Raw genomic sequence first — 27,600 nt, 5'->3', positions numbered from 1 at the left:
GTGGGAGGGAGCGATTAAAGCATTGCCACCATAGATGGAAGATGAGTTCTAGCTAAGGTAAGTGAGCTCATGAAGGTTTGGGGAGGAGACCTTAGATGGGTTAGCAACTAAGCCAGAGATCTTGAAACTTGGTAGTTTTAAGACTTTGGGACTTCAACTCCCAGAATTCTCCAATCTGCTATGTTGGCTGGAGAATTCTAGGAGTTGAAGTCCACAAGTCTTAAAACTGCCAAGTTTTGAGGCCTCCTGGACTAAGCAAAGCCACCGCTGGCACAAAATGGGTTGAAGCTTCTTCCACAAGGTGGGTGATAGTTACCCTCTCACCAGTATTAAATCTGGGCTGCTTAAACCCGAATGCCCTCCGGTCGCAGCAAAGAGATACAGAAATATTCTTTGGGCAAACTCTCTTCTCGAATCCTTGTTAGTCCTCCAGCCCTGAGCAGTAGGTTGAGCTGAAAGTCGATGCTGGTAGAATGAAGGGTTCCTAACGGAACAGGACAGCTTTTGAATTTTTGGTTCTCGCCAGGCGTTCAGAGCGTGTTGGGATTGCACTAAGTAACATGCCTCATCATTTCAAGGGTTTGCATTCATTTTTCTCCCCCACCTCTCATCATCCATTAAAACAAATCTTGGGGGAGAGTGCAAAGGGGGGGGGAAGGGGAGGAAATGGCCCTTCTGCCCAACATCCATTTGCCGCCCGAGTCGGGCTGCCAGGCTCCACTCACCCATGCCTTTGTCTTCAGGCCGTACGGTAGTGAAGCCCATCGCCCCCTGGGATTCAGAGGATTCGCAAGAGGAGTTCCCAGCCCCCTGGGAAGTCATGCTGGGGGCCACAGAGACTGCTGAGCAAGACTCTCTGCTGCAGCGTAAGTCAGCCCGGCGCTGCGTCAAGCAGAGGCCCTCCTATGACATCTTTGAATCCTCCGACTCGGACACAGAGCCGGCCTCTGGCTCAGCCACTCATCGACGGAAATCTTCCCGAGACTCAGGTGAGCTGTGAGCTTTTGGGTTGCTTGGTCTATGACTTCCACGCAGGTATTGGCCAGCTACCGTGCCTGTCAGTAGCCATCTACGCCAGTTGCTCAAAACAATAAGCTCTCGCATGTACAGGGGTCCCTCGATTTTCGCGGGTTCGAATTTCATGAAACAGCTGCACCACGCTTTTCCAAAAATATTAATTAAAAAATACTTTGCGTTTTTCCTCCTATACCAGAGTTTTTCCCGCCCGATGACATCATATGTCATCGCCAAACTTTCGTCCGCCTTTAATAAATATTTTTTTTAATAAACTTTAATAAATAAACATGGTGAGTAATAATCTAAATGGTTGCTAAGGGAATGAGAAATTGCAGTTTAGGGGTTTAAAGTGTTAAGGGATGGCTTGTGATACCGTTCGTAGCCAAAAATAGTGTATTTACTTCCGCATCTCTACTTCGCGGAAATTTGACTTTTGCGGGCGGTCTCGGAACGCATCCCCCGCGAAAATCGAGGGAACACTATTGTATATGAAGCGGTGGCTATGGTTATTGGGTTGCTTATAAGGGTCACAATTTTCTTAGGAGGCGCTTGACGGGCTGACCCCAAAAACACAAGTCCTGAGAGGTTGTGTCATTTTGGTGTGTTGTGATGTTACTGCAAGCCAGAAATCTTTGAGGTTCAATGATAGATAGTCCAGTAGATTCAGATTTATGGTTGATTCATAGCTTCTCTGAGATAAAAACTAGTGGATTTGTCAGGCTGGGGAAGAATAGAGTAGCTTCTCGTCCTGTTTGAGTCTGATGCAAAGAGAATATGCTCTAAGACTATGGGAAGGAAACGGGAAACTCCCCTTGGTCATTTCATACAAGAAAAATCTTTATAAGAAGTTCTACGGATGGCATTTCCCACCCATGAGGTTAGGTAAAACGGGCCCAAATCTGTCACTGATGTGCTGGAAATGCAAAATAATACCAGGGACCTATTACCACATGTGGTGGGAATGTCCAAAAGCCTGTGATTTTTTGAAATAGGATAAAACAATGTTTGGAAGAAATATTAATGTTGAAAATAGAACTAAAGCTGAAACTCTTCTTAATGGGTATTGCTATAGATAAATATGGTAAGGGAGCTTAATGCTGCATATCATGACTGTTGCTAGACTTTTGCAAAAAAAATATGGAAAAACAAAGAAACTCAGAGGAAGAGAGATGCTGGCTCTGTTTAAAAAAGTGCTATTGCTAACAGGCTGTTATGCCCTTTATTAAAAGGGCACTATAAATAAATGTTTATTATTATTATGTCAGTACAACACAGCAAACGAGATCACTATGCTGGATTTCGTATTTCATCACCAGTCGGGCGCTTCCCAAGCACCTAGGACTGCGTGATGTAGCGGCGAATTATGTTTGCCGATCCCAGTAAAGCGGCCTTTTGCAATTGACAGATGGAGATTTTGTCAATTCTGATAGTTTTCAAATGCCCGCTGAGATCCTTTGACACTGTGCCCAGTATGCCAAGTACCACTGGGACCACTTTCACGGGCTTATGCCAGAGTCGTTGCAGCTCGATTTTTAGATCTTCATATTTCACTAATTCTAAAAATCGAGCTGCAACGACTCTGGCATAAGTCAGTGAAAGTGGTCCCAGTGGTACTTGGCACGCTGGGCGCAGTGCCAAAGGATCTCAGCGGACATCATCATCATCATCATCATCATTATTATTATTATTATTATTACTACAAAAATACTGTTGTGCTGAAATGGATAGACTTACTGTACAATTGAAAGATAAGAATGAATTGGAATACTTTGAAATCTGGGATAAAATTGTACCACTGATGGTAATCGAGGAGGACTGTTGGGATTACAAATTAGTGATGAATTGGAAATGTATATATTCTTATGTTCGCGAATTGGGGAAAAATGAATTTAGTATTGTATATAAAGTTTGGATATATCTATATAGAGATAAAGAATTATATTTAGGAGGAGAAATAACTTAATGAAAATGTTTAAACTGGAATGTTGCGTCATGTCCAATGTTTTTCTTTTTTAATTGTATCATAAATAAAAAAAACTTTTTAAAAAGAAAGAAAATCCGCTCTAAGAGGCTCGTATGTTTCCAGATTTGCTTCCCTTGGACCCCGAGGAGCAAAGTCGGCCACGAAAAAGTTCTTTGCAGCCTGTGGTGCAGCTGAAAGCCAGAAAGAAACCAGAGAAGGTGAGACCTCAAGAAAAGGTGAGAGAGGCAAGGATCTGGGCAAGGCTTTAGCGTTGCTTGTATCGTAACTCAGAAGGGTGCACAGGGCACATCAGGGACTTTAAGGAATCCACTGTGAATATGGTGTTCCTTAAGCGGGATGTGAGCCAAACAGCAAGTCAGTTTTTCCCTACCAAGATTCATTTTCCTTATGGCAAAGTACACCGATTTTTCCTTCATCCCCCATATCCATTTATTTCTTTTCTCATCATACAGTGGTACCTCTACGTAAGAATGCCTCTACTTAAGAACTTTTCGAGATAAGAAACGGGTGTTCAAGATTTTTTTGCCTCTTCTTAAGAACCATTTTCCACTTAAGAACTCAAGCCCTGAAAAATTTCCCAGGAAATTTGAGAGCCCGGCCTGTTTCCTGCTCTCTGGGGCAATGTATGGGAGGCAGCCTTGCGCCAGGTATATGGGTGACGCGTGCTCCTCCTCGCTGCCTTAGAGCATAGTTCCCTCTAAGCTGAGCAGTGAGCAATCGCTCACTTAAAAATCATCATCAACTCAGAGTTTTCCAAACTAGCCCAGAAGCCGAGAGGGAAAGAGTGAGAGGGAAGGAGAGAGAGAGGAAGAGAGAGAAACAGATAGAAAAAAGAGAGGAAGGAAAAGAGAAAGAAAAAGCATGGGAGTAAGGAAGAGAGAAAGAAAATCAAAATCTAGTTTGAAAGTAGCTCAACTATTTAAGTGGCATTTTGATATTGATAGAGTTGCCCTATTATGACACACAGTACAGTATTTTATTTTGAAATTCTGTCAGGCAAAACAGGGTGGGTTTTTTGTTTGTTTATTTATTCATTCATTCATTCATTCATTCATTTATTTATTTATTTATTTATTTATTTATTTATTTATTTATTTATTTATTTATTATTTCTGTGCCGCCCAGTCCCGAAGGGACTGCCGCTCAGACACTATACTTTTCTGCCCCCCCAAAAAAAATTAGAGGGAACACTGCCTTAGAGTCCCTCTTTTTTTTTTAAGCCTTAAAGTTTTGGATTTTTTTTTATTCCCCTCACCTCAGCTCCTTCCTTCGGCAGCGACTGTCCTCCCCCTCTTCTTCCTCCTCCTCCTCCCACCCAAATTCCGAGCTTTTCTTTCTTCCCTAATGGGTTTGCATGTATTATTTGCTTTTACATTGATTCCTATGGGAAAAATTGCTTCTACTTACAAACTTTTCTGCTTAAGAACCTGGTCACGGAACGAGTTAAGTTCTTAAGTAGAGGTACCACTGTATTCTAATACCAGCATTGTGTATCCCCCCAAAGGCAACCGCAGTAAATGTCTCGGAATATTCTGTTAATCTGATGTTATCTTCCGTTCTCTGCCCTTCACAGGACATCCCTCCTTCTGCCTCACTCCCCTCCATCTCCAATGGCTGGAATGGGAAACAAAAATCCACGGATGGAGTCCACCGTCTCAGGGTTGATTTCAAGGTGAGGCAGGAACACCTGTCTCACAGACACCCAGTTGAAAGAAGGCCCCATGCAGCGAAGTCATGTTGGCAATTGCTAGACTCCATAGCGTATTCCCTGGCGGAGCAAAATCTCAGTTGGCCCTTGTCTCTAAATCTGTTATTTACAGCTTTATGCCTATTAAACCCAAGTGGCTCTAGAGATGTTATTGAACCAGACCTGAACAATTTTAGTCTAGGCTACTGCAGCATGTTATACGCAGGACTATCCTCGGAGATAGTTCTGGAGTTTTAGCGGGTATAAGGTTTGGTTGCTGCACAGTTTTGTAAGCTTGTTTGTCCAACAAGGATATATGATGATTCTTACTTGTTTTTATAACTCAGTATAAAATGTTTATTTTTGTTTTACCTTTTTGAGTAGTCTCTGATCTCTAAATCTAAGTTCCTATTAGTCTTGTTAAGTGCACAGGAGGATTTTTCTTGTATCATTCCCAAGCTGCAAAACAAATTTCCTTTGATGCTGATTGGTCCCCGCCTTCTTTCCTTCCTTCCTTCCTTCCTTCCTTCCTTCCTTCCTTCCTTCCTTCCTTCTCTCTCTCTCTCTCTCATTCTTTTTCTTTTTCCTTTTCTCTTTTCTTTCTCTTTTTTCTTCCTCTTTCTTTCTTTCTCTCTCTTTTTCTTTCCTTCTTTCTTTCCTTCTCTCTTTCTTTCTTCATTCCCTTTTCCCTTAATTTGTCTTTCTTTTCTCTCTTTGTCTGTCTCTGCCTGTCTCTTTCTCTCTGCCCTTACCTTGTACAAAGTTACCTTTGTAAACGTTGTAAGATTTGTAAATTCCCTTTCACTTCACTGATTTACTGTGTGTGGTTCTGTAGCTTTTAGAGCAAACTGTTTCCCCCACTTGTGTGCCCTACAGGAAGACTGTGACTTGGAGAACGTCTGGCTGATGGGCGGTCTCAGCATCCTCACTTCAGTACCAGTCACCACGCAGGTGGTATGCCTGCTCTGCGCAAGCAAAGGTTTCCATCAGGTGGGTCTGAGGAAAAGGAGCTGAGAAGTCCCGAAAAGTGGGGTGTGAGTTCCCTTGGGCAGGAATTTGAGGAAGGGGTTTACTTCCCATGTGGAATCGATAAGGTGGAGTTGCAATAGGGTTGTGCAATAGGGTTTTGTGCAATAGGGTTGATATTCCTGGAGGGGTCTGTAATATGGTAAATGATTTAGCTTTACTAGATAAATGGTCAAAGCAATGGAAACTGCAGTTTAATGTTTCCAAATGTAAAATAATGCACTTGGGGAAAAGGAATCCTCAATCCGAGTATTGCATTGGCAGTTCTGTGTTAGCAAAAACTTCAGAAGAGAAGGATTTAGAGGTAGTGATTTCTGACAGTCTCAAAATGGGTGAGCAGTGTGGTCGGGCGGTAGGAAAGGCAAGTAGGATGCTTGGCTGCATAGCTAGAGGTATAACAAGCAGGAAGAGGGAGATTGTGATCCCCTTATATAGAGCGCTGGTGAGACCACATTTGGAATACTGTGTTCAGTTCTGGAGATCTCACCTACAAAAAGATATTGACAGAATTGAACGGGTCAAAGATGGGCTACACGAATGGTGGAAGGTCTTAAGCATAAAATTTAAATCTTAAGCGAAACATTTAAATATATTAAAGGGTTAAATAAGGTCCAGGAGGGAAGTGTTTTTAATAGGAAAGTGAACACAAGAACAAGGGGACACAATCTGAAGTTAGTTGGGGGAAAGATCAAAAGCAACATGAGAAAATATTATTTTACTGAAAGAGTAGTAGATCCTTGGAACAAACTTCCAGCAGACGTGGTAGATAAATCCACAGTAACTGAATTTAAACATGCATGGGATAAACATATATCCATCCTAAGATAGAATACAGGAAATAGTATAAGGGCAGACGAGATGGACCAGGAGGTCTTTTTCTGCCGTCAGACTTCTATGTTTCTATGTTTCTAAATGTATCAGGAAAGACTTCATGAACTCAATCTGTATAGTCTGGAGGACAGAAGGAAAAGTCGAAACATTTAAATATGTTAAAGGGTTCAATAAGGTTCAGGAGGGAAGTGTTTTTAATAGGAAAGTGAACACAAGAACAAGGGGACACAATCTGAAGTTAGTTGGGGGAAAGATCAAAAGCAACGTGAGAAAATATTATTTCACGGAAAGAGTAGTAGATCCTTGGAACAAACTTCCAGCAGACGTGGTTGGTAAATCCACAGTAACTGAATTTAAACGTGCCTGGGATAAACATAGATCCATTGTAAGATAGAATACAGGAAATAGTATAGGGGCAGACTAGATGGACCATGAGGTCTTTATCTGCCATCAGTCTTCTATGTTTCTGCATAGCCAGGTCCTTTTACTTTCAGGATCGGGTGGGATTTGGGGATTTAAAAGGGATCCCTGTTGCCTGTTTTCATGGAGTTATGACTGCTGCCTGTTCTTCAGCTTGTCTACTGCCAGGTATGCTGTGATCCTTTCCATGTCTTCTGCCTGGAGGAGGATGAACAGCCGCTGCCCGAGCAGGAGGACAGCTGGTGTTGTCGCCGTTGCAAGTTCTGTTATGTCTGTGACCGCAAAAACAAAGCATCCAAGGTAAGGAAGGTGTGCGTGTGCACGCGCGTGTATGAAAACTATCTTGGCCTGTACACCCCCCCCCCCTTCTGCTAACAGGAAAACAGCACTCCATCATTGCATCACCCAACAGCTCTGCCTAAGTGGGGCAGGAGGCAGCACTCTGGAAATGGCAGCGCTCTTCGCTTTTTCGAGCTCCTGGATAGATGATTTGAAGTGTCAGGACAGTGGCTTTTAAATCGCTTGCCCCTGGGTCTTCGTCTCCAGTTTCAGGATTATGGGGAGAGAGTTTGCGTAATCAAAAAACGGGCACATGTAGCAATAGCAGAAGTGGCCAATAAACTGATGTTTAGAACACATTAATCCCATCCTCCTCTAGCTTCCTCTTTTGCTCCAACCACCCTTCCTTCCTTCCTTTTTCATGAATGCTCTCTCTCTCTCTCTTTTTTTTCTATAGAGAGCCATATGGGCACGCGGGCATCTCAATTCTTGATTTCTTTAACATGAGTAGTCCATCTCCCAAGCAGTGTTCCCTCTAATTTTTTTTTGGGGGGGGCGCGGAAAAGTATAGTGTCTGAGCGGCAGTCCCTTTGGGACTGGGTGGCACAGAAATAATAAATAAATAAACAAACAAACAAGCAAACAAATAAAAAACCCACCCCTGTTTTAACTCCGAGAATTTCAAAATAAAATACTGTACTGTGTGTCTACAACAGTGAGCTCGTAATAGGGCAACTCTATCAATATCAAAATGCCACTTAAATAGTTGAGCTGGTTTCAAACTAGATTTTGATTTTCTTTCTCTCTTCCTTACTCCCATTCTTTTTCTTTCTCTTTTCCTCCCTCTCTTTTTTCTATCTGTTTCTCTCTCTTTCTCTCTCTCTCCTTCCCTCTCACTCTTTCCCTCTCGGCTTCTGGGCAGGTTTGGAAAACTCTGAGTTGATGATGATTTTTAAGTGAGCCATTGCTCACTGCTCAGCTTAGAGGGAACTATGCTCCCAAGTGGCTTCACTGGTTCCCTTTTAGCTGACTTGAATCTGGTGCTTTCCTCTGCCCCTTTCTCCCTCACCCATAAAAATGTAATTTCTTAGGTCATTTAAAAATTAGCCATTTATTTTTTGGAGTGTAAGACACCCCCCCCCCCCGCCCTAAAAAAAAGAGGATGAAAATCTGGGTGTGTCTTATACTCTGAATATAGCCTCGCCCAGCCTCTCAAAAGGTTTCGAAGGCTGAAAAAAGCCTCTGACACAGAGCTTGAAGTGGAAAAAAGCCTCTGAAATTGTTCTGTCGGGCTCTCTGGTAGACTCCTCCCAAAAATTCACAGGTACAAATTTCAGACACACACACACGTTTGAAAATTCAAAACAATGTTCTTTATAATGAAAATTCACTTAAACCAAGCCCTCTTTTCGGATAGCAAAGAGCACTCGTCTCCAAACAAACTGGTAATTTGTACAAGTCCCTTATCAGTTCTGTGATACTTAGCTTGCAGCTGTGAGGCAATTCACAGTCCTTCTTCTTTCACAAAGTGAAACACACTTTGCTCTGGTTTAGGTTCAAAGCGGGGAAAAATCAGCACACAAAAAGTCAAAGTCAGTAAAGCAGTCATGAAACACAAGGATCAGATAATCCTCCACAATGGCCAAACCCATAGGCTTCTATTTATAGCAGCCTCACTAATTAACCACAGCCCCACCCAACCACAGGTGGCCTCATTTTCTTTGATAATAATCTCTCAGTTGTTGCCGCCTATGCATCGCTCTCCGCATGCGTGGCTGTATCATTAACTCTTGTTCTGAATCCAAGGAAGAGCTAGACAATTGATCTCCTTCTGAGCTGTCTGCCACACTCTCCTCCTCCCTGTCACTCATGTCTTCTGGGTCAGAGGAGCCTTCATCAGCAGATTCCATCGGGGGCAAAACAGGTCTGCAGCATGTGGCTGTCTCCCCCACATCCACAGTCCTTGGGGCAGGAGCTGGGCCAGAGCTAACCACAACAGAAATGGAGGTTTCAGAGACAGAAAAGAAGAAAGTAAGGCACAGAGCTCACAACCAACCAACCTGTTGCTAAAATTCAGCTCTGAGAATAGTTGATTGGGAGCATTCTGGGAGCACCATGCACCTGTCAATCAGCTGTTTTTTTCTTTTCCTCCCCAAAGGTGTGTTTTATACTCCAAAAAATACGGTATATTCCATTTCTCTTATTTGTGCGTGCTTTAGGACAGAGAACAGTTGACCAAATGCTGTATTTCAGATCGCTCCCTCACTGTGTCTCCAGGCCTAATGGGTCTTTTGTTGCCCTATCCCAGTATTCCTTAAGCTTGGCATCTTTAAGATGATGGTTGGAGGATTCTGGCTGTGAAAGTTTACATATTTTTATTTATTTATTATTTATTATTTAAATTTATAGGCTGCCCAATACTTCCGGACTCTTTAAAATTTGCCAATGTTGAAAAACTTTGTCTGTGTCTTTGATTCCTATCATCTCAGGTTCTTTTAGTGTCTGCCAAATTGTAACCTCAGCCAGGCTGCAATTACCCCATCTCAACTCCCCCCTGCACATGTTTGCAGCATGTTCTTGGCTGCCACCATTGTCATCCAATAACCCACTCAGAGTTTGTAAACTCAATCTGTGTAGTCTGGAGGACAGAAGGGAAAAGGGGGGACATGATCCCCCTTGTTTTTAATAGGAAAGTGTACACAAGAACAAGGGGACACAATCTGAAGTTAGTTGGGGGAAAGATCAAAAGCAACATGAGAAAATATTATTTGACTGAAAGAGTAGTAGATGCTTGGAACAAACTTCCAGCAGACATGGTTGTAATGGCATTTTTGCAAGGTTTTTTTTTTTTAAAAATCAATATATAATGGTACCTCTACTTACGAACTTAATTCCTTCTGTGGCCAGGTTTTTAAGTAGAAAAGTTTGTAAGAAGAAGCAATTTTTCCCATAGGAATCAATATAAAAGTAAACAATGTGTGCGATTGGGGAAACCACGGGGAGGGTGGAGGCCCTGTTTTCTCCCAGGAGATTCCTAGAGAGGCCCCGCGGAGGCTTCTCCCCGCCTTTTCCAGCCCTGTTTCCTCCCAGGAGATTCCTAGAGAAGCCCCACAGAGGCTTCTCCCTGCTTTTTTGGCCCTGTTTCCTCCCAGGAGATTCCTAGAGAAGCCCCACAGAGGCTTCTCCCTGCCTTTTCTGGCCCTGTTTCCTCCCAGGAGATTCCTAGAGAAGCCCCACAGAGGCTTCTCCCTGCCTTTTCCGGCCCTGTTTCCTCCCAGGAGATTCCTAGAGAGGCCCCACGGAGGCTTCTCCCTGACTTTTCCAGCCCTGTTTCCTCCCAGGAGATTCCTAGAGAGGCCTCACGGAGGCTTCTCCCTGACTTTTCCAGCCCTGTTTCCTCCCAGGAGATTCCTAGAGAGGCCCCACAGAGGCTTCTCCCTGACTTTTCCAGCCCTGTTTCCTCCAGGAGATTCCTAGAGAGGCCCCACGGAGGCTTCTCCCTGACTTTTCCAGTTACAGTTTCGGAGGTTCGGGTTTGTAAGTGGAAAATGGTTCTTTGAACAAAAGGCAGGTGGATTCAATAATGCCCACAACATGACAGGCTGGACAGGCATTGGAGTAGAAGAAACATCCTTATCATAAATATGAGCCAGCAGTTTACTGTAGCTTCCAAAAAAGCCAACACAGTTCTAGGCTGCATAAACAGAGGGACAGAATCAAGATCACGGGAAGTGTTAATACCACTTTATAAGGCCTTGGAAAGGCCACACTTGGAATACTGCATCTAGTTTTGGTAGCCACGATGCAAAAAGGATGTTGAGACTCTAGATAGGGGGCAGAGAAGAGCAACAAAGATGATTAGGGGGCTGGAGGCTAAATATATGAAGAACGGTTGCTGGAATTGGGTATGTCTGGTTTGATAAAGGCCTGGGGAGACATGATAGCAGTATTCCAATATCTCAGGGGTTGTCACAAAGAAGAGTCAACCAATTCCCAAAAGCACCTGAGGTTAGAACAAGAAGCAATCCCAGGTATGCCCATATTGCACCAACACTCTGCAGTCTGCATTGGTTGCCGATCAGTTTCCGGTCACAATTTAAAGTGTTGGTTATGACCTATAAAGCCCATCATGGCATCGGGCCAGAATATCTACTGGACCGTCTTCTGCCGCACGAATCCCAGCGACCGGTTAGGTCCCACAGAGTGGGCCTTCTCCGGGTCCCGTCGATGAAACAATGTCGTCTGGCAGGGCCCAGGGGAAGAGCCTTCTCTGTGGTGGCCCCAACCCTCTGGAATCAACTCCCCCCGGAGATTAGAACTGCCCTCACCCTCCTTGCCTTTCGCAAACTCCTCAAAACCCACCTCTGCTGTCAGGCATGGGGAAATTGATTCCCCTGGGCCGTTTTCGCTTTATGTATGGTTTGTCTGGGATGTATGACTGTTTTTTATATTAAGGGGTTTTAAATTGTTTTTAAATATTGGATTTGTACTTTTTTTGTGTTGTGAGCCGCTCCGAGTCTTCGGAGAGGAGCGGCATACAAATCCAAAAAATAATAATAATAATGCGTGGAAACTAAACAAGGAGAGAAGCAACTTAGAACTAAGGAGAAATTTCCTGACAGTTAGGAAAATTAACCAGTGGAACAACTCGCCTCGAGAAGTTGTGAATGCCCCAACACTGGAAGTTTTAAAGAAGAAGTTGGATAACCATTTGTCTGGTGTAGGGTTTCCTGCCTAATCGGGGTTGGACTCGAACAGTGTTTCCCAACCTTGGCAACTTAAAGATATCTGGACTTCAACTCCCAGAATTCCCCAGCCAGCATTTGCTGGCTGGGGAATTCTGGGAGTTGAAGTCCAGATATCTTCAAGTTGCCAAGGTTGGGAAACACTGGACTTAGAAGACCTCCAAAGTCCCTTCCAACTTTGTTACACTATTCTATAAACTGCGATTTAACATTTTTAAAAAGAAGAATTCTAAGGATCTGGTTTTCCTTAACATAGTTTTTTATATTCAGCTCCCCACTTTGTTTTCTTCTGCGCCTTTTTTTGCATTTCTGATCAAGAGTTCTCCTTTGGGAGCTGTGAAGGGTCCCAAATACAGGGGTGGCAGCTGGACCTTTCCCGCCCCTTACTTCCTTTCTCTCTTTCTTCTATAACCCGTGACAGCAACTGCTGGAGTGTGAACGCTGCAGGAACTGTTATCACTTGGCCTGTCTCGGCCCCAACTATCCCACCAAACCATTCCGTAAGAGGAAGGGCTGGGTAAGTAGAAAACGTAGGCCGGTGTTTCTCAACCTCTGCAACCTTTTTTAAGGTCTGTGGACTTTCTGCTTCCAGAATCCCCCCGCAGCCTGCCATGCTGGCTGATTTTTTAGTTCTGGGAGTTGAAATCCATAGAAACATAGAAACATAGAAGAGTGACGGCAGAAAAAGACCTCATGGTCCCTCTAGTCTGCCCTTATACTATTTCCTGTATTTTATCTTAGGATGGATCTATGTTTATCCCAGGCATGTTTAAATTCAGTTACTGTGGATTTACCTACCACGTCTGCTGGAAGTTTGTTCCAAGGATCTACTACTCTTTCAGTGAAATAATATTTTCTCACGTTGCTTTTGATCTTTCCCCCAACTAACTTCAGATTGTGTCCCCTTGTTCTTGTGTTCACTTTCCTATTAAAAACACTTCCCTCCTGAACCTTATTGAACCCTTTAACATATTTAAATGTTTCGATCATGTCCGCCCTTTCCCTTCTGTCCTCCAGACTATACAGATTGAGTTCATGAAGTCTTTCCTGATACGTTTTATACTTAAGACCTTCCACCATTCTTGTAGCCCGTCTTTGGACCCGTTCAATTTTGTCAATATCTTTTTGTACGTGAGGTCTCCAGAACTGAACACAATATTCCAAATGTGGTCTCACCAGCGCTCTATATAAGGGGATCACAATCTCCCTCTTCCTGCTTGTTATACCTCTAGCTATGCAGCCAAGCATCCTACTTGCCTTTCCTACCGCCCGACCACACTGCTCACCCATTTTGAGACTGTCAGAAATCACTACCCCTAAATCCTTCTCTTCTGAAGTTTTTGCTAACACAGAACTGCCAATGCAATACTCAGATTAAGTGCATTATTTTACATTTGGAAACATTAAACTGCAGTTTCCATTGCTTTGACCATTTATCTAGTAAAGCTAAATCATTTACCATATTACAGACCCCTCCAGGAATATCAACCCTATTGCACACTTTAGAGTCATCGGCAAATAGGCAAACCTTCCCTACCAGACCTTCCCCTATGTCACTCACAAACATATTAAAAAGAATAGGACCCAGAACAGACCCTTGTGGCACACCGCTTGTAACCTGACTCTGCTCAGAATACTCCACGTATCTTAAAATGAAATTGCCAAGGTTGAGAAACACTAGAGTAGAGGATGAGAACGAGTCAACTCTACAACCTTTAATACTTCAGGCTAAACTGTCCGTCAATTGCAACTGTGGAATCCTTTGCTTTCTCCTTCCTTCAGATCTGTTCTGCCTGCATCCGTTGCAAAAGCTGTGGGACAGCGCCGGGGAAGAACTGGGACACAGAGTGGTCCAGCGATTACAGTCTCTGCTCTGCCTGCTCTGTTCTGTACAATAAAGGTGAGCTCAGTCAAACCCTCTGGAAAGGTTGCAAAGTTTCCATTACAGCAACAGCGCTTGGTCATATTCGCCCACGTTTCTGCAACACTCCGCGGCCTACACTGGCTGCCGATCAGTTTCTGGTCACAATTCAAAGTGTTGGTAATGACTTTTAAAGCCTTACATGGCATTGGGCCAGAATACATCCGGAACCGCCTTCTACCGCACGAATCCCAGCGGCCGATAAGGTCCCACAGAGTTGGCCTTCTCTGGGTCCCGTCGACCAAACAATGTCGCCTGGCGGGCCACAGGGGAAGAGCCTTCTCTGTGGCGGCCCCGGCCCTCTGGAATCAACTCCCCCCAGAGATTAGAACAGCCCCCACCATCCTTGTCTTTCGCAAATTACTCAAAACCCACCTTTGTCACCAGGCATGGGGGAGCTAAGATATTCCTTCCCCTAGGCCATTACAAGTTATGTATGGTATGTTTGTGTGTATGTTTGGTTTTTATAATAAGGGTTTTTAGTTATTTTATTAAATTGGATTGTTACATGTTGTTTTTTATCATTGTTGTTAGCCACCCCGAGTCTGTGGAGATGGGCGGCATACAAATCCAATAAATAACAATAATAATAATATATACCACTTCACAGTGCTTTTACAGCCCTCTCTAAGTGGTTTAGAGCAGGGGTCCCCAACCGCCGGGCCGTGGACCAGTACCGGGCCGTGGGGCATGTTGCACCGGTCCGCAGAGTTAACAGCTGCTGTGGAGCTGGCGAGTGCCAAGCTGTTCCTGTCTCTTTCCCCTCCCGTTCACTCGGGACCGCTGTTTGCCTCGGGCCGAGAAAACTTTTGCTTGCTTCCTTCCTTCCTTTCCTGTCTTTCTTCCCTCGTCGAAAGTGGTCTATTTCCTCCTCGCAAAGCCCTCGCTCTGCCTGCAGCTCAGACGGAAAGGCTTTGGCATTGTGCAGCTCTTTTTTTGCTAGGCTTTCCCGGGGGCCTGGGTGGGAGCGAAGCCAGGGGTGTGCGTGTGGCCATGAAGCCCCCACCACCAGCTCTGGTAATTTTCTTTTGGAAGGATTCCTTGCTGCAAGAAAAGTACCGGACCTGGCAGTGGTGGGCGCTCCAAGCAGGCAGCGATTGCAAAGGAAGGCGACTGTGTCCGTGGAGGCACTTCCCCCACCTCTGGGATTCCTTGCTGCAAACCCAGCCGGAGCAGGCGGTGGAGGGGGGGTTTCCTCTGAAACTGATGGAAGGAACGAAGCAAGCAAGCAAAAGTTTTCTCCCTCAGGTGGACCGCCTCGGCTGGAGGCAAACGGCGGGGAAAAGAAACCATACCCTCCTAGCCTTCCTCCCTCTGTCACTTCGGCTCCCCTGCAAAATTAAAAGGGGGGGGAGGAAAGAGAGGCAGTGGAACGATAAGCTACACCCCCATGCTTAATCCCGTCCCCCAACCACACCCCTTTCTGCCCCCACCGGGCCATAGAAAAATTGTCTTGCTGAAACTGGTCCCTGGTGGAAAAAAGGTTGGGGACCACTGGTTTAGAGGGTCAGCCTATTTCCCCCCTAACAATCTGGCTCCTCATTTTATTGATCTGGGAAGGATGGAAGGCTGAGTCAACCTTGAGCCAGTCAGGATCAAACTCTTGGCAGCTTGCAATACTGCACTTTAACCACTGTGCCACTATTAATAGAATAGAATTCTTTATTGGCCAAGTGTGATTGGACACACAAGGAATTAGTCTTGGTGCATATGCTCTCAGCGCACATAAAAGAAGAAGATACATTTGTCAAGAATCGTGTGGTACAACACTTAGTGATTGTCATAGGGGTCAAATGGCATCGGACCAGAATATCTCCGAGACCGCCTTCTGCCGCATGAATCCCAGTGACTGGTTAGGTCCCACAAAGTTGGCCTTCTCCGGGTCCCGTCGACTAAACAATGACGTTTGGCGGGACCCAGGGGAAGAGCCTTCTCTGTGGCGGCCCCGACCCTCTGGAACCAACTCCCCCAAGATATCAGAGTTGCCCCCACCCTCCTTGCCTTTCGTAAGCTCTTAAAAAGCCACCTCTGTCGTCAGGCATGGGGGAATTGAAATATTCCCTTCCCCATGGCTTATAAAATTTATGTATGGTATGACTGTATGTATGACTGATCTTTTAAATTGGGGTGTTTAGATTTTTTAATATTAGATTTCTTTACGTTGTCTTTTTACTGTTGTTAGCCGCCCTGAGTCTGCGGAGAGGGCCGGCATACAAATCTAATAAATGAATGAATGAATGAATGAATGAATGAATGAATGAATGAAAAATAATCAATATTAATAAAAATCTTAGGATACAAGCAACAAGTTACATTCGCAAATTACTAAGTGGGAGGAGATGAGTGATAGGAATGATGAGAAAAAACTAGTAGAAATCGAAGTGCAGACTTAGTAAAAAGTTTGACAGTGTTGCGGGAATTATTTGTTTAGTAGAGTGATGGCGTTCGGGAAAAACTGTTCTTGTGTCTAGTTATCTTGGTGTGTACTGCCTTATAGTGATGTTTTGAGGGTAGAAGTTGAAACAGTTTATGTTCAGGATGCAAGGGGTCAGTAAATATTTTCACAGCCCTCTTTTTGATTCGTGCATAATTGTTATCAATTGAACGTTTAGCAAATTGTTCAATACAAGGGCACATGTTTATAATGAATGTTTGGGCCATTTGGGTCCCTGGTGCCAGTCCATCCTTTTAACCATTACTCCAATGGTTAAAAGTAGTTCTTGCCTATGCATTACCTGTATTTTTACAGAGGTATAGATTACAGTGTTCCCTCGATTTTCGCGGGTTCGAACTTAGCGAAAAGTCTATACCACGGTTTTTCAAAAATATTAATTAAAAAATACTTTGTGGGTTTTTTCCCTATACCACGGTTTTTCCCGCCCGATGATGTCATATGTCATCACCAAACTTTCATCCGACTTTAATAAATAATAATAATAATAATAATAATAATAATAATAATAATAATAATTTATTAGATTTGTATGCCGCCCCTCTCCGAAGACTCAGGGCGGCTCACAACAAGCGATAAAACAATATTGTACAGGCACAAATCTAATATTAAGAAAAAACTAAAATATTTTTTAAAATAAACTTTAATAAAGAAACATGGTGAGTAATGATCTAAATGGTTGCTAATGGAATGGGAAATTGCACTTTAGAGGTTTAAAGTGTTAAGCTGTTAAGGGATGGCTTGTGATACTGTTCATAGCCAAAAATAGTGTATTTACTTCCGCATCTCTACTTCGCGGAAATTTGACTTTCGCGGGCGGTCTCAGAACGCATCCCCCGTGGAAATCGAGGGAACACTGTATTCCTACCAGTTTCCCCCCATAGGAACAGTCATGTAAGGTAGGTTGGGCTAAGATTGAAAGGCTGCCCTATAGCCTTGAACCTGAACGATGTAACTTCAGTGAGATTAAAATATACCTGTGCTTATAACTGATGTGAAGAATATCAGAAGGAGCTTTTTATAGCTTGTTTTTTGTTTTCCTTCCTTTTTCGCTAACAATTTCTGCCTTTTTTTCCCTTAATTTTTTCCTTTTCCCTTTTTTCCTTACTTTATATTAGTTCGTATTGATTTTTAATCTGCTGATTTAAAAGCTTCAGTGATTTCCTCTATTCTAGCCCACATTTTCACCATTCTGTTTTCAGGTGCCAGGCAAAAATGATTTCATTTCTCAACCTTTTAGGCATTTTAGTTTCGTTCTATGTCTACACTGAGGTGTAGCTAAAATTCTTTATTGGCTTCATGGCCAACAGCTTCTGTTCTGCTTTTATAGCTGTTTCAGGTTTTTTGTTAACTGAATATTATTTGGATACTGAAGTACAGGATACCAATGGAGCAAATGCAAGGCTGGGTTGTTATTATTATTATTATTATTATTATTATTATTATTACTATTATTACTGTTATTATTTTATTTATTTATTTATTTTATTTATTATTTGGATTTGTATGCTGCCCCTCTCCGAAGACTCGGGGCGGCTCACAACAAGTGAAAAAACAATCCAATACATAATCCAATTAATTAAAATATTATAAATTTAAGAAAACCCCCTATACTAACATACACACACACAAGCATACCATATATAAATTCAACGTGCCCAGGGGGAGATGTTTATTACTATTATTACTATTATTATTATTACTATTATTATTATTATTAATTAGATTTGTATGCCGCCCCTCTCTGCAGACTCGGGGCTGCTCACAACAATAACAATGTATAACAAATCTAATAATTAAAAGTCATTAACAACCCCTTATTAAAAAGCAAAACATACACACAAATATACCATGCATAAACGGTATAGGCCCGGGGAGATGTCTCAATTTCCCCATGCCTGACGGCAGAGGTGGGTTTTAAGGAGTTTACGAAAGGCAATGAGGGTGGGAAGCTGGTTCCAGAGGGTCAGGGCCGCCACAGAGGAGGCTCTTCCCCTGGGTCCCACCAGACGACATTGTTTAGTCGACGGGACCCAGAGAAGGCCAACTCTGTGGGACCTAACTGGTCGCTGGGATTTGTGCAGTAGAAGGCGGTCCCGGAGATATTCTGGTCTGATGCCATGAAGGGCTTTATAGGTCATAACTTACCTCTCTGTTGGTTCGCTCCCTCCCATGCTGCAAAATGTGGACGGCACACATGCTTTGTATGCTGTGCATACACAATAATGAAAAATCTGGAAAATAATTTTTAAAAAAATAAAGCCAGAAAAAAAAATGGTGGCCGCACAGTGCTGGAACGTGCGCATACTCAGAAGAGAAAAATAAAAATAAATTAAATTTTTTTAAAAAAAGATGGCGGGGCCCCTGGACTGGCATTGACCAAACTTGGTCAGTGACATCATCGTGATATCACCAGTGGGTCGCTACCGGCTCAGCCAAACCGGGAGAAACCCACCCCTGAGCAAACGTTGAAAACGTAACATTTCTTTCAAGAGCTGGATGGGTTCATCATATCTTTTAATGCGCTCTCTCTTCCTCCCTGCAGGGAACTACTGCCCAATCTGCTTGCACTGTTACGAAGACAATGACTACGAGAGCAAAATGATGCAGTGCGCCAAGTGTGACCACTGGGTTCACGCCAAGTGCGAGGGACTCTCAGGTTGGTTATCTGGAGCAATGTGGCTTAGTTAAGGAGGCTGACTAGGGACAGGCATTTTGTTGTCCGTCCACATTTTGAAGGTAACTAGAACTAGATGCGGTTGGATCCGGCCCATGGGGCCATCCGGTCTACCCAGCGGTGGACTATGAGCTGGAACGCTAAATTGCACTTGCCACCGCGGCTCGTACATTCTTGCGGGACCAGCGCGATTTTGCTGCTGCACCTGCGGAGATAGCAAAATCGTGCACAGAGCTGAAACCTGTGTTTCGGTGAGTTTTTTTTGCTTCCGCACATGCCGAAACACAGGCGCACCTGTGGCTCCGTGCACAATTTTGCTATCTCCACAGGTGCAGCAGCAAAAATCGCGCTGGCCCCACAAGAACTTACGAGCTGCGGTGGCGAGCGCAATTTAGCGTTCTGGCTCGTTTGCTTAATTTGCTTTTAGTATTGGATTTTATTGTATATTGTTCATGATTGTTGTTAGCCACCCCGAGTTTTTGGAGAGGGGCGGCATATAAATCCAATAAAACTTGAAACTTGAAACTCGTAGCCCACCGCTGTATCTACCCAATGCTGAGAGGAAAGATCGGACCAGCGTGGCTTCGGCCCGTTTTACCCAATGCGAAGAGGAAACATGCCAGCAGTTGGGGGAGTGGTGTCAAATGGGCCACGCCCATCCAGTTAGTCACACACACCCAGTCCCCCCCCCCCAAGGCCAACCACAGCCCTGATACAATCCTCAATGAAATTGAGTTTGACACCCTTGCACTGTTATTTCAACCAGGGTACATTAGTAGATTAGATCAGGCAGCAGAAATGATAGTTTTCCAAGTCACCGTTGATTTTAGACATTGCACGAAACTTAGCATAAAATCGGAATCCAGATATTAGAGGTAGTCCTCAAATTATGGCCACAATTGAGCCCAAAATGTCTGTTGTTAAGTGAGGCATATGTTAAGCGAGCCTCGCCCCTTTTTACCAGCTTTTTTGCCATTCCATCTTAAGTGAACAATTGCAGCCGTTAAATTAGAATCTCAATCACACTGACGCTACAAAAAAAAGTCATAAGTCACATTTTTCAGTGCTGTTAGAATTTTGAGAATGGTCACTCAAGGACTAGCTGAATGGGGGAGAAACCATCAAGAAGGGTATCAGAAAGATGGTTCTTTGGTTTTGTTTTAGAATTGTGTGCACTTTATGGTGTTTCCCCCTTTCTTTGTGGGCGGTTTCCCCAGCTGGAATTTCATATTGACAGTTGATTGACTGTTTTTAACATAGTGGGATCTTAGCTTATAGTTTTCATTAATTAGATTTGTATACACATTGTTTTTGTATTGTACCCTGTGAGCTGCCCCGAGTCTTTGGAGAAGCGCGGCGTACAAGTCTAATTAATAATAATAATAATAATAATAATAATAATAATAATAATAATAATAGGTTGTGGATGATTGTGGAGGGGGAAAAAGTATGGTTCATCGACATTGCAATCCCAGGAGACAGCAGAATTGAGGAGAAGCAGCTAGAGAAATTAGTGAAATACGAAGATCTAAAAATCGAGCTGCAACGACTCTGGCATAAGCCAGTGAAAGTGGTCCCAGTGGTCCTTGGCATGCTGGGTGCAATGCCAAACGATCTCAGTGGACATTTGAAAACCATTGACAAAATCTCCATCTGTACCAATTACAAAAAGCCGCTTTACTTGGATCCGCACACATAATTCGCCGCTACATCACGCAGTCCTAGGTGCTTGGGAAGCGCCCGACTGGTGATGGAATACGAAATCCAGCATAGTGATCTCGTTTGCTGTGTTGTACTGATGATGATGATGATGATGATGATGATGATGATGATGATGATAATAATAATAATAATAATAATAATAATAATAATATTGTATAAATGCCGCTTAGTAAGGCAAGCTCTTGCAAGAAGATCTGAAGAGGGGGGGAAATGAGTGATGTGCTCCTTCCCTGTCTCTCTTCCAGACGAGGGCTATGAGATCTTGTCTAATTTGCCCGAGAGCGTGGTGTATGCATGCCGACCCTGCTGTGGCAGCGATAAGACCAAGTGGCGAGAGGTCCTTAACTCGGAGCTGCGCAAGGGACTGCGGCAAGTGTTGCAAGGGTTGCTGAGCTCCAAGTGCGTGGCGCCACTGATGCAGTGTGCACAGGTATGGTTTCCGGGGCCCTTGTGGGGGGGAGCACTTCTTCTCTATTTTCCTCTCTTTCTCCCTCCCACGAAATTTGGGAAGACAATGTGCTCAGGATAGGAGACCCAACTGCACCAGCTGGCAATTGCCGTATTTTTCAGAGTAAAAGAGGCTGAAAATTCAGGTGTGTCTTATACTCTGAATGTAGCTTTTTTTCGAAGCTTCCCTACCCCACCCTAACAAGGTGCTAATGATCTTCCCAGCTCTTACCTTGCAGGTTCTTTAATTGCTAATCTTTGCGAAGAATATTTTCCAAGCCCTAACGTCTTTCCAAGCCCTAAGTCCTGCTCCAAATGTTTCTTTCCAGCCCTAACTCGGTGCTAACGATGTTCCCAGTTCGTAGCCGCTTGCAGGCTCTTACATTGTTACTCTAACTGAATAAGGTTTTTTTAAACCCCTAACCAGGGGATAAAATAATGTGCTGAAGCTGACCAGACTAAGGATGCTAGCCAGATCTGGTAGCCAGATATTTTCCCCCATTTTCCTCCCCAAAAACTAAGGTGCGTATTATACTCCAAAAAATATAGTAGTTAGGCAGACTGGGCTAGGGAACTCAGAGCTCTTGTGAGTGTACAATTGTCCTCTCTGGTGCATTGGTTCTGCCATCATCCCATGCTCTTTGTATAATCTGTGGTTTGCTTTTATGTGATGAGCCACCCAAAGTTGACTGGAGTTGGGTTAGAATTTTGTTTTGCAAATTCCTGTGAAAGAAGCTTCTTGTTCTGAGCCAGCCTTCGCAAGTGGTCATAAGACATAAGACATTTTATTACTGGGTTTTTAGATCAGTTTATACTTGGGCTTTGGAATTTATTTTGTATTAGTTTTTATATGTTGTGAGCCGCCCTGAGCCTTCAGAGATGGGCGGCATATAAGTCCAATAAACAAATAAATAAATTTACTTGTGAGTAAAGAAACCCCACCCCCACCCCTTAAATAACAAATCAGTAACAGTCTTTTATTCACACGGATGAACAAAAAAAAAATCAAATGTAATTAGTCCCAACAAACCTGAGTTTAGCGAGGAAATTAGAATTGCTTGCTGTATACTAAATGTGAGTCAGGCGGTAGGGAAAGCAAGTAGGATGCTTGGCTGCATAGCTAGAGGTATAACAAGCAGGAAGAGGGAGATTATGATCCCGCTATATAGAGTGCTGGTGAGACCACATTTGGAATACTGTGTTCAGTTCTGGAGACCTCACCTACAAAAAGATATTGACAAAATTGAACGGGTCCAAAGACGGGCTACAAGAATGGTGGACGGTCTTAAGCATAAAACGTATCAGGAAAGACTTGATGAACTCAATCTCTATAGTCTGGAGGACAGAAGGAAAAGGGGGGACATGATCGAAAGATTTAAATATGTTAAAGGGTTAAATAAGGTCCAGGAGGGAATTGTTTTTAATAGGAAAGTGAACACAAGAACAAGGGGGCACAATCTGAAGTTAGTTGGGGGAAAGATCAAAAGCAAATATTATTTTACTAAAAGAGTAGTAGATGCTTGGAACAAACTTCCAGCAGACGTGGTTAGCAAATCCACAGTAACTGAATTTAAACATGCCTGGGAGAAACATATATCCATTGTAAGATAAAATACAGAAAATAGTATAAGGGCAGACTAGATGGATCATGAGGTCTTTTTCTGCCGTCAGTCTTCTATGTTTCCATGAATGGTTGGCCACTCCCAAACCCCTCCTATTTATTTTTTAGCCAGGGAGGGGGGGCTGGCCATCATCTGCCTTTCCCTAAGAGCTGGCTCATTGTTTTTTTGTGTTCTCCTCTCTTTTCCTCTCTGCGCATATGCGCATCTGGGATGGGCCCCATTTGTTGCTCCCCCTCATTCTCAGCTCAGGCCTGGAAGACAGCTATCTCTCCACCTGGGGGAGGACAGAAGGCCCCTGCTGCTGTTTCCTTATCAGAGCCTTCCAAAGGCTTGGAAGCCAGCCCAAGCCCTCCCTCAACCACCTCCTCATCTGACTCTGCAGATTGCTCTGCTGGCAGCCCACGGGCTCTTCTAGTAAAGTATCTCTGGACATTTTCTAGAGTGCTTATGTCCGAAATGTGCTGTAGATTCCAGATAGATGAGCTGTATTCAAGGATCGGTCTGGTGAAAGTTTTGAATGCTCTCGTTAGTAGTGTGAGATTACCAGAGCAGAAGCTACGTAGGATTAGGTTAACAACTGTTGAAGCCTTTTTGGCGATATTGTTGCTGTGGGCTTTGTATGGTATGGTTTGGCACTTAGGTCATTTGATATGAGTATTGCAAGGTCTTTTACGGAGTGAGAGTCATATACACATACATACATATATAGCCTTCTGCTGCACGAATCCCAGCGACCAGTTAGGTCCCACAGAGTGGATCTTCTCCGGGTCCCGTCAACTAAACAATGTCGCTTGGCAGGACCCAGGGGAAGAGCCTTCTCTGTGGTGGCCCTGGCCCTCTGGAACCAACTCCCCCCAGAGATTAGAATTGCCCCCGGCCTTTACAATTCTATGCATGGTATGTATGTGTGGTTGGTTTTTATATAAATGGGTTTTTAATCGTTTTTAGTATTAGATTACTATTGTACACTGTTTTATTGTTGCTGTTAGCCGCCCCGGGTCTCCGGAGAGGGGTGGCATACAAACCCAATAAATAGATAGATAGATAGATAGATAGATAGATAGATAGATAGATAGATAGATAGATAGATAGATAGATAAATACAGTAATCCCTTGCTACTTCAAGGTTCATCTTTTGTGGATTTGCTACTTCGTGGGTTTTCAAAGGGGGCTTAAATCCACTGAAAATTTTAAATCCATTAAAAATTCATAAAATTCTTCTACAGTGCTACTGTATATTAAAGAAACTGGCAGGATATCACATGTAGTTCCAGCTGAGAAACATTGTAGAATGACTGTTTAATGCAAAGGGCGGGTTTTAAAAGTCCAAATACTCATTCAAATCCATTAAAAAATATCTTTCCTCTACTTCACAGAAATCCATTTTTCACACTTGTCTTGGAACGCATCCCCCGCAAAAAACGAGGGATCACTGTATATATACACAATATTTGTGCATATATGTCACAAAGATGCTTTTTTCAAGAGGCAACTGGACTTTCTGGTTGTTTTTCTTCTCATCCAAGAAGTTGCTTCAGCTCAGAGCTTCTTGGATGAGCGTGGCTTATGGGCAGCAGGTAGAGGTTGTAATCCGCATCACACCAGCACCTTTTGCTCACCTGTTTGTTCTCTACAGTGCTGTCCGGATGATGGCGTGAAGGTTCACTTCCGGCCCTGCGACCTACGCACCGTCAACAAGCTCTTTGAACAGGGTCATTACTCATCCGTGGTGAGTGGAGAGAAGTATGACGTGATAGAACTGGGGAGGGGGGGGCTCGTTGTGACCTTCATTGAGCTTTTTCTCTCTCTGCAGCACAGCTTCAATGAGGACATAGTGGGAGTCCTATTGGGGCAAACGGAGGAAGAACAGGTCACCTCCTCTGCAAAGGAACTCTATATTGAGGTACGCCTCTCTCCTCACCTGGTGGAAGATTTATTTATTTATTTTATTTATTTATTTATTTATGCATTTATTTATTTATTTATTTATTTATGCATTTATTTATTTTGTCCAATACACAATGAGGGTTTTAGTGGGTATATATCTATATACACATAGTAAAATACATGATGAAGGTTATAGAGGAGATACTCATAGTAAAATATATCTAAGAAAGAATAGAAAAGAAGGCATAGTAATAGAACATATCAATGAAATAATAGAAGAAGAGATATAGATATATAACAGAGCCAGGGTGGCGCAGCAGGTAGAGTGCTGTAATGCAGGCCACTGAAGCTGACTGTAGATCTGAAGGTCAGCAGTTCAAATCTCATCACCGGCTCAAGATTGACTCAGCCTTCCATCCTTCCGAGGTGGGTAAAATGAGGACCCGGATTGTGGGGGCAATAGGCTGGCTCTGTTAAAAAGTGCTATTGCTGTTATGTTGTAAGCCGCCCTGAGTCTAAGGAGAAGGGCGGCATAAAAATTGAATGAATGAATAAATAAATAAATAAATATAGGAATAGAAGAAAGATATAGGAGAGCAATAGGACAGGGGACGGAAGGCACTCTAGTGCAATTGTACTCGCCCCTTACTGACCTCTTAGGAATATGGACAGGTCAACCGTGGATAATCTAAGGGTAAAGTGTTGGGGGTTTGGGGATGACACTATGGAGTCCGGTAATGAATTTCACGCTTCGACAACTCGGTTACTGAAGTCATATTTTTTACAGTCAAGTTTGGAGCGGTTAATATTAAGTTTAAATCTGTTGTGTGCTCTTGTGTTGTTGTGGTTGAAGCTGAAGTAATCGCCGGCAAGCAGGACGTTGCAGCACATGATCTTGTGGGCAATACTTAGATCTTGTTTAAGGCGTCTTAGTTCTAGACTTTCTAGGCCCAGGCTGCAAAGAGTATCTGTTTCAGCTTAGCCTCACCTACCTTCTCTACGTATAACCTCTTGTCAGATTGAATCCTCAATCTGGGTATTGTATTGGCAGTTCTGTATTAGCAAAAACTTCAGAAGAGAAGGTTTTGGGCTAGTGATTTCTGACAGTCTTAAAAATGGGTGAACAGTGCGGTCAGGCAGGAGATTGTGATCCCGCTGACAAAATTGAACGGGTCCAAAGACGGGCTACAAGAATGGTGGAAGGTCTTAAGCATAAAACGTATCAGGAAAAGACTTAATGAACTCCATCTGTATAGTTTGGAGGACAGAAGGAAAAGGGGAGATGATAGAAACATTTAAATATGTTAAAGGGTTAAATAAGGTTCAGGAGGGAAGTGTTTTTAATAGGAAAGTGAACACAAGAACAAGGGGACACAATTTGAAGTTAGTTGGGGGAAAGATCAAAAGCAACATGAGAAAATATTATTTTACTGAAAGAGTAGTAGATCCTGGGAACAATCTTCCAGCAGACGTGGTTGGTAAATCCACAGTGACTGAATTTAAACATGCCTGGGATAAACATAGATCCATCCTAAGATGCAGGAAATAGTATAAGGGCAGACTAGAGGGACCATGAGGTCTTTTTCTGCCATCAATCTTCTATGTTTCCATGTAAGCAACATGGAAACCCAGTAAATAAATAAAGCACATTGGATGTTGGTTTGCGGTGCTAGAAGCACAATTACAATTAGAGTTAGGCGAACTGTTCCAAGTTAGAACAGCGTCTGGACTGCAACATCAGATTTGGAAGTCGGTATTTACGTTTGCAAGTGTTTATCCTGAGTTTGGAATACAGTTCTTGGTTTGTTTTGCTTCGTGGGAACTGATGCCTCTCTGCATAGCCTTCTGAACAGCTCTGTCTTGTCTTTTCCAGCTGATGGGAAAGTATTTCAGTTGGTTCGATGCTCTGGACGCAAAGCACTGGACCCGTAACAGCTCCCTTCCCAAGTGAGTACTTGCAATCCAAAATAGGGAAGACTTTGCAGTGATGTTGAACCTTTTTCTTCTCGGGTGCCAAAAGATGGTGCAAGTGCCCACGCTCATAATTCAATGCCTGGGGAGGGCGAAAACAGCTTCCCCTCTCCCCACGTAAGCCCTCTGGAGGCCGGAAATGGTCCTTTTCCCAACTTCTGGTGGGCCCAGTAGGCTCGTGTTTGGCCCTCCCCAGGCTCCAAAGGCTTCCCCGGAGCCATGAGAGGTTAAAAACGCCCTCCCCTCTCCCTCAGAGGCTCTCTGGAAGCCAAAAATGCCCTCCCAGAGCCTCTTTGTGAGCCAAAAATCAGGTGGCCGGCACACACACGCATGTTGGAGTTGAGCTACAGAAATGGCTCGCCTGCCAGCAGATATGGCTCTGCGTGTCACCTGTGGCACCCGTGCCATAGGTTTGCCATCACTGTCATATTGAATGAGAGGGAAATCCATCAAATTGGGGTAGTTGACAGTAGAGATTCCCTTAGTTACACCATGAAATCAATTCTGTGCACCAAATTAATTGTGATCCCCAACCTTTATTAATTGTGATCCCCAACCTTTATGTCTCTACAGCAGTGTTTCCCAACCTTGGCAACTTTAAGATATCTGGACTTCAACTCCCAGAATTCCCCAGCCAGCGAATGCTGGCTGGGGAATTCTGGGAGTTGAAGTCCAGGTATCTTCAAGTTGCCAAGGTTGGGAAACACTGCTCTATAGTGTGGCGGAAGAGAAGGCTATGGTTTTGTGCACAAATGGCTCCCGTCGTCTATGTGGCCCAGTTGCCAATGGGCCATGGCCTGCAAGTGGTGCCTGGGGCAGAAGTTGGGGACCTATGATCTATAGCAGAGGTCCCCAACCTTTTTTGCACCAGGGACCGGCTTTAAGCTAGACCAGTTTTCCATGGCCCGGTGG

At 43.6% G+C, this 27,600-nt stretch overlaps 1 protein-coding gene across 1 annotated transcript in view; it reads left to right on the top strand.

Moving 5' to 3' along the window:
- Positions 1-27,600, top strand: part of LOC139155776 (histone-lysine N-methyltransferase 2B-like) — a 104,977-nt gene that overhangs the window by 31,678 nt on the left and 45,699 nt on the right. The window contains 12 exon segments of the mRNA XM_070731043.1: positions 744-989; positions 3,104-3,216; positions 4,575-4,673; positions 5,565-5,678; positions 7,119-7,265; positions 12,411-12,506; positions 13,772-13,889; positions 18,908-19,021; positions 21,007-21,191; positions 24,467-24,559; positions 24,644-24,733; positions 26,591-26,664. Of these exon segments, the coding sequence (XP_070587144.1) occupies positions 744-989; positions 3,104-3,216; positions 4,575-4,673; positions 5,565-5,678; positions 7,119-7,265; positions 12,411-12,506; positions 13,772-13,889; positions 18,908-19,021; positions 21,007-21,191; positions 24,467-24,559; positions 24,644-24,733; positions 26,591-26,664 (1,489 nt within the window).

This window comes from Erythrolamprus reginae, unplaced genomic scaffold (assembly GCF_031021105.1).
Source record: "Erythrolamprus reginae isolate rEryReg1 unplaced genomic scaffold, rEryReg1.hap1 H_54, whole genome shotgun sequence".
NCBI lineage: Eukaryota > Metazoa > Chordata > Lepidosauria > Squamata > Dipsadidae > Erythrolamprus > Erythrolamprus reginae.
Note: the sequence above shows the minus strand (reverse complement) of the source record. Positions and strands in the feature narration are given on the sequence as shown.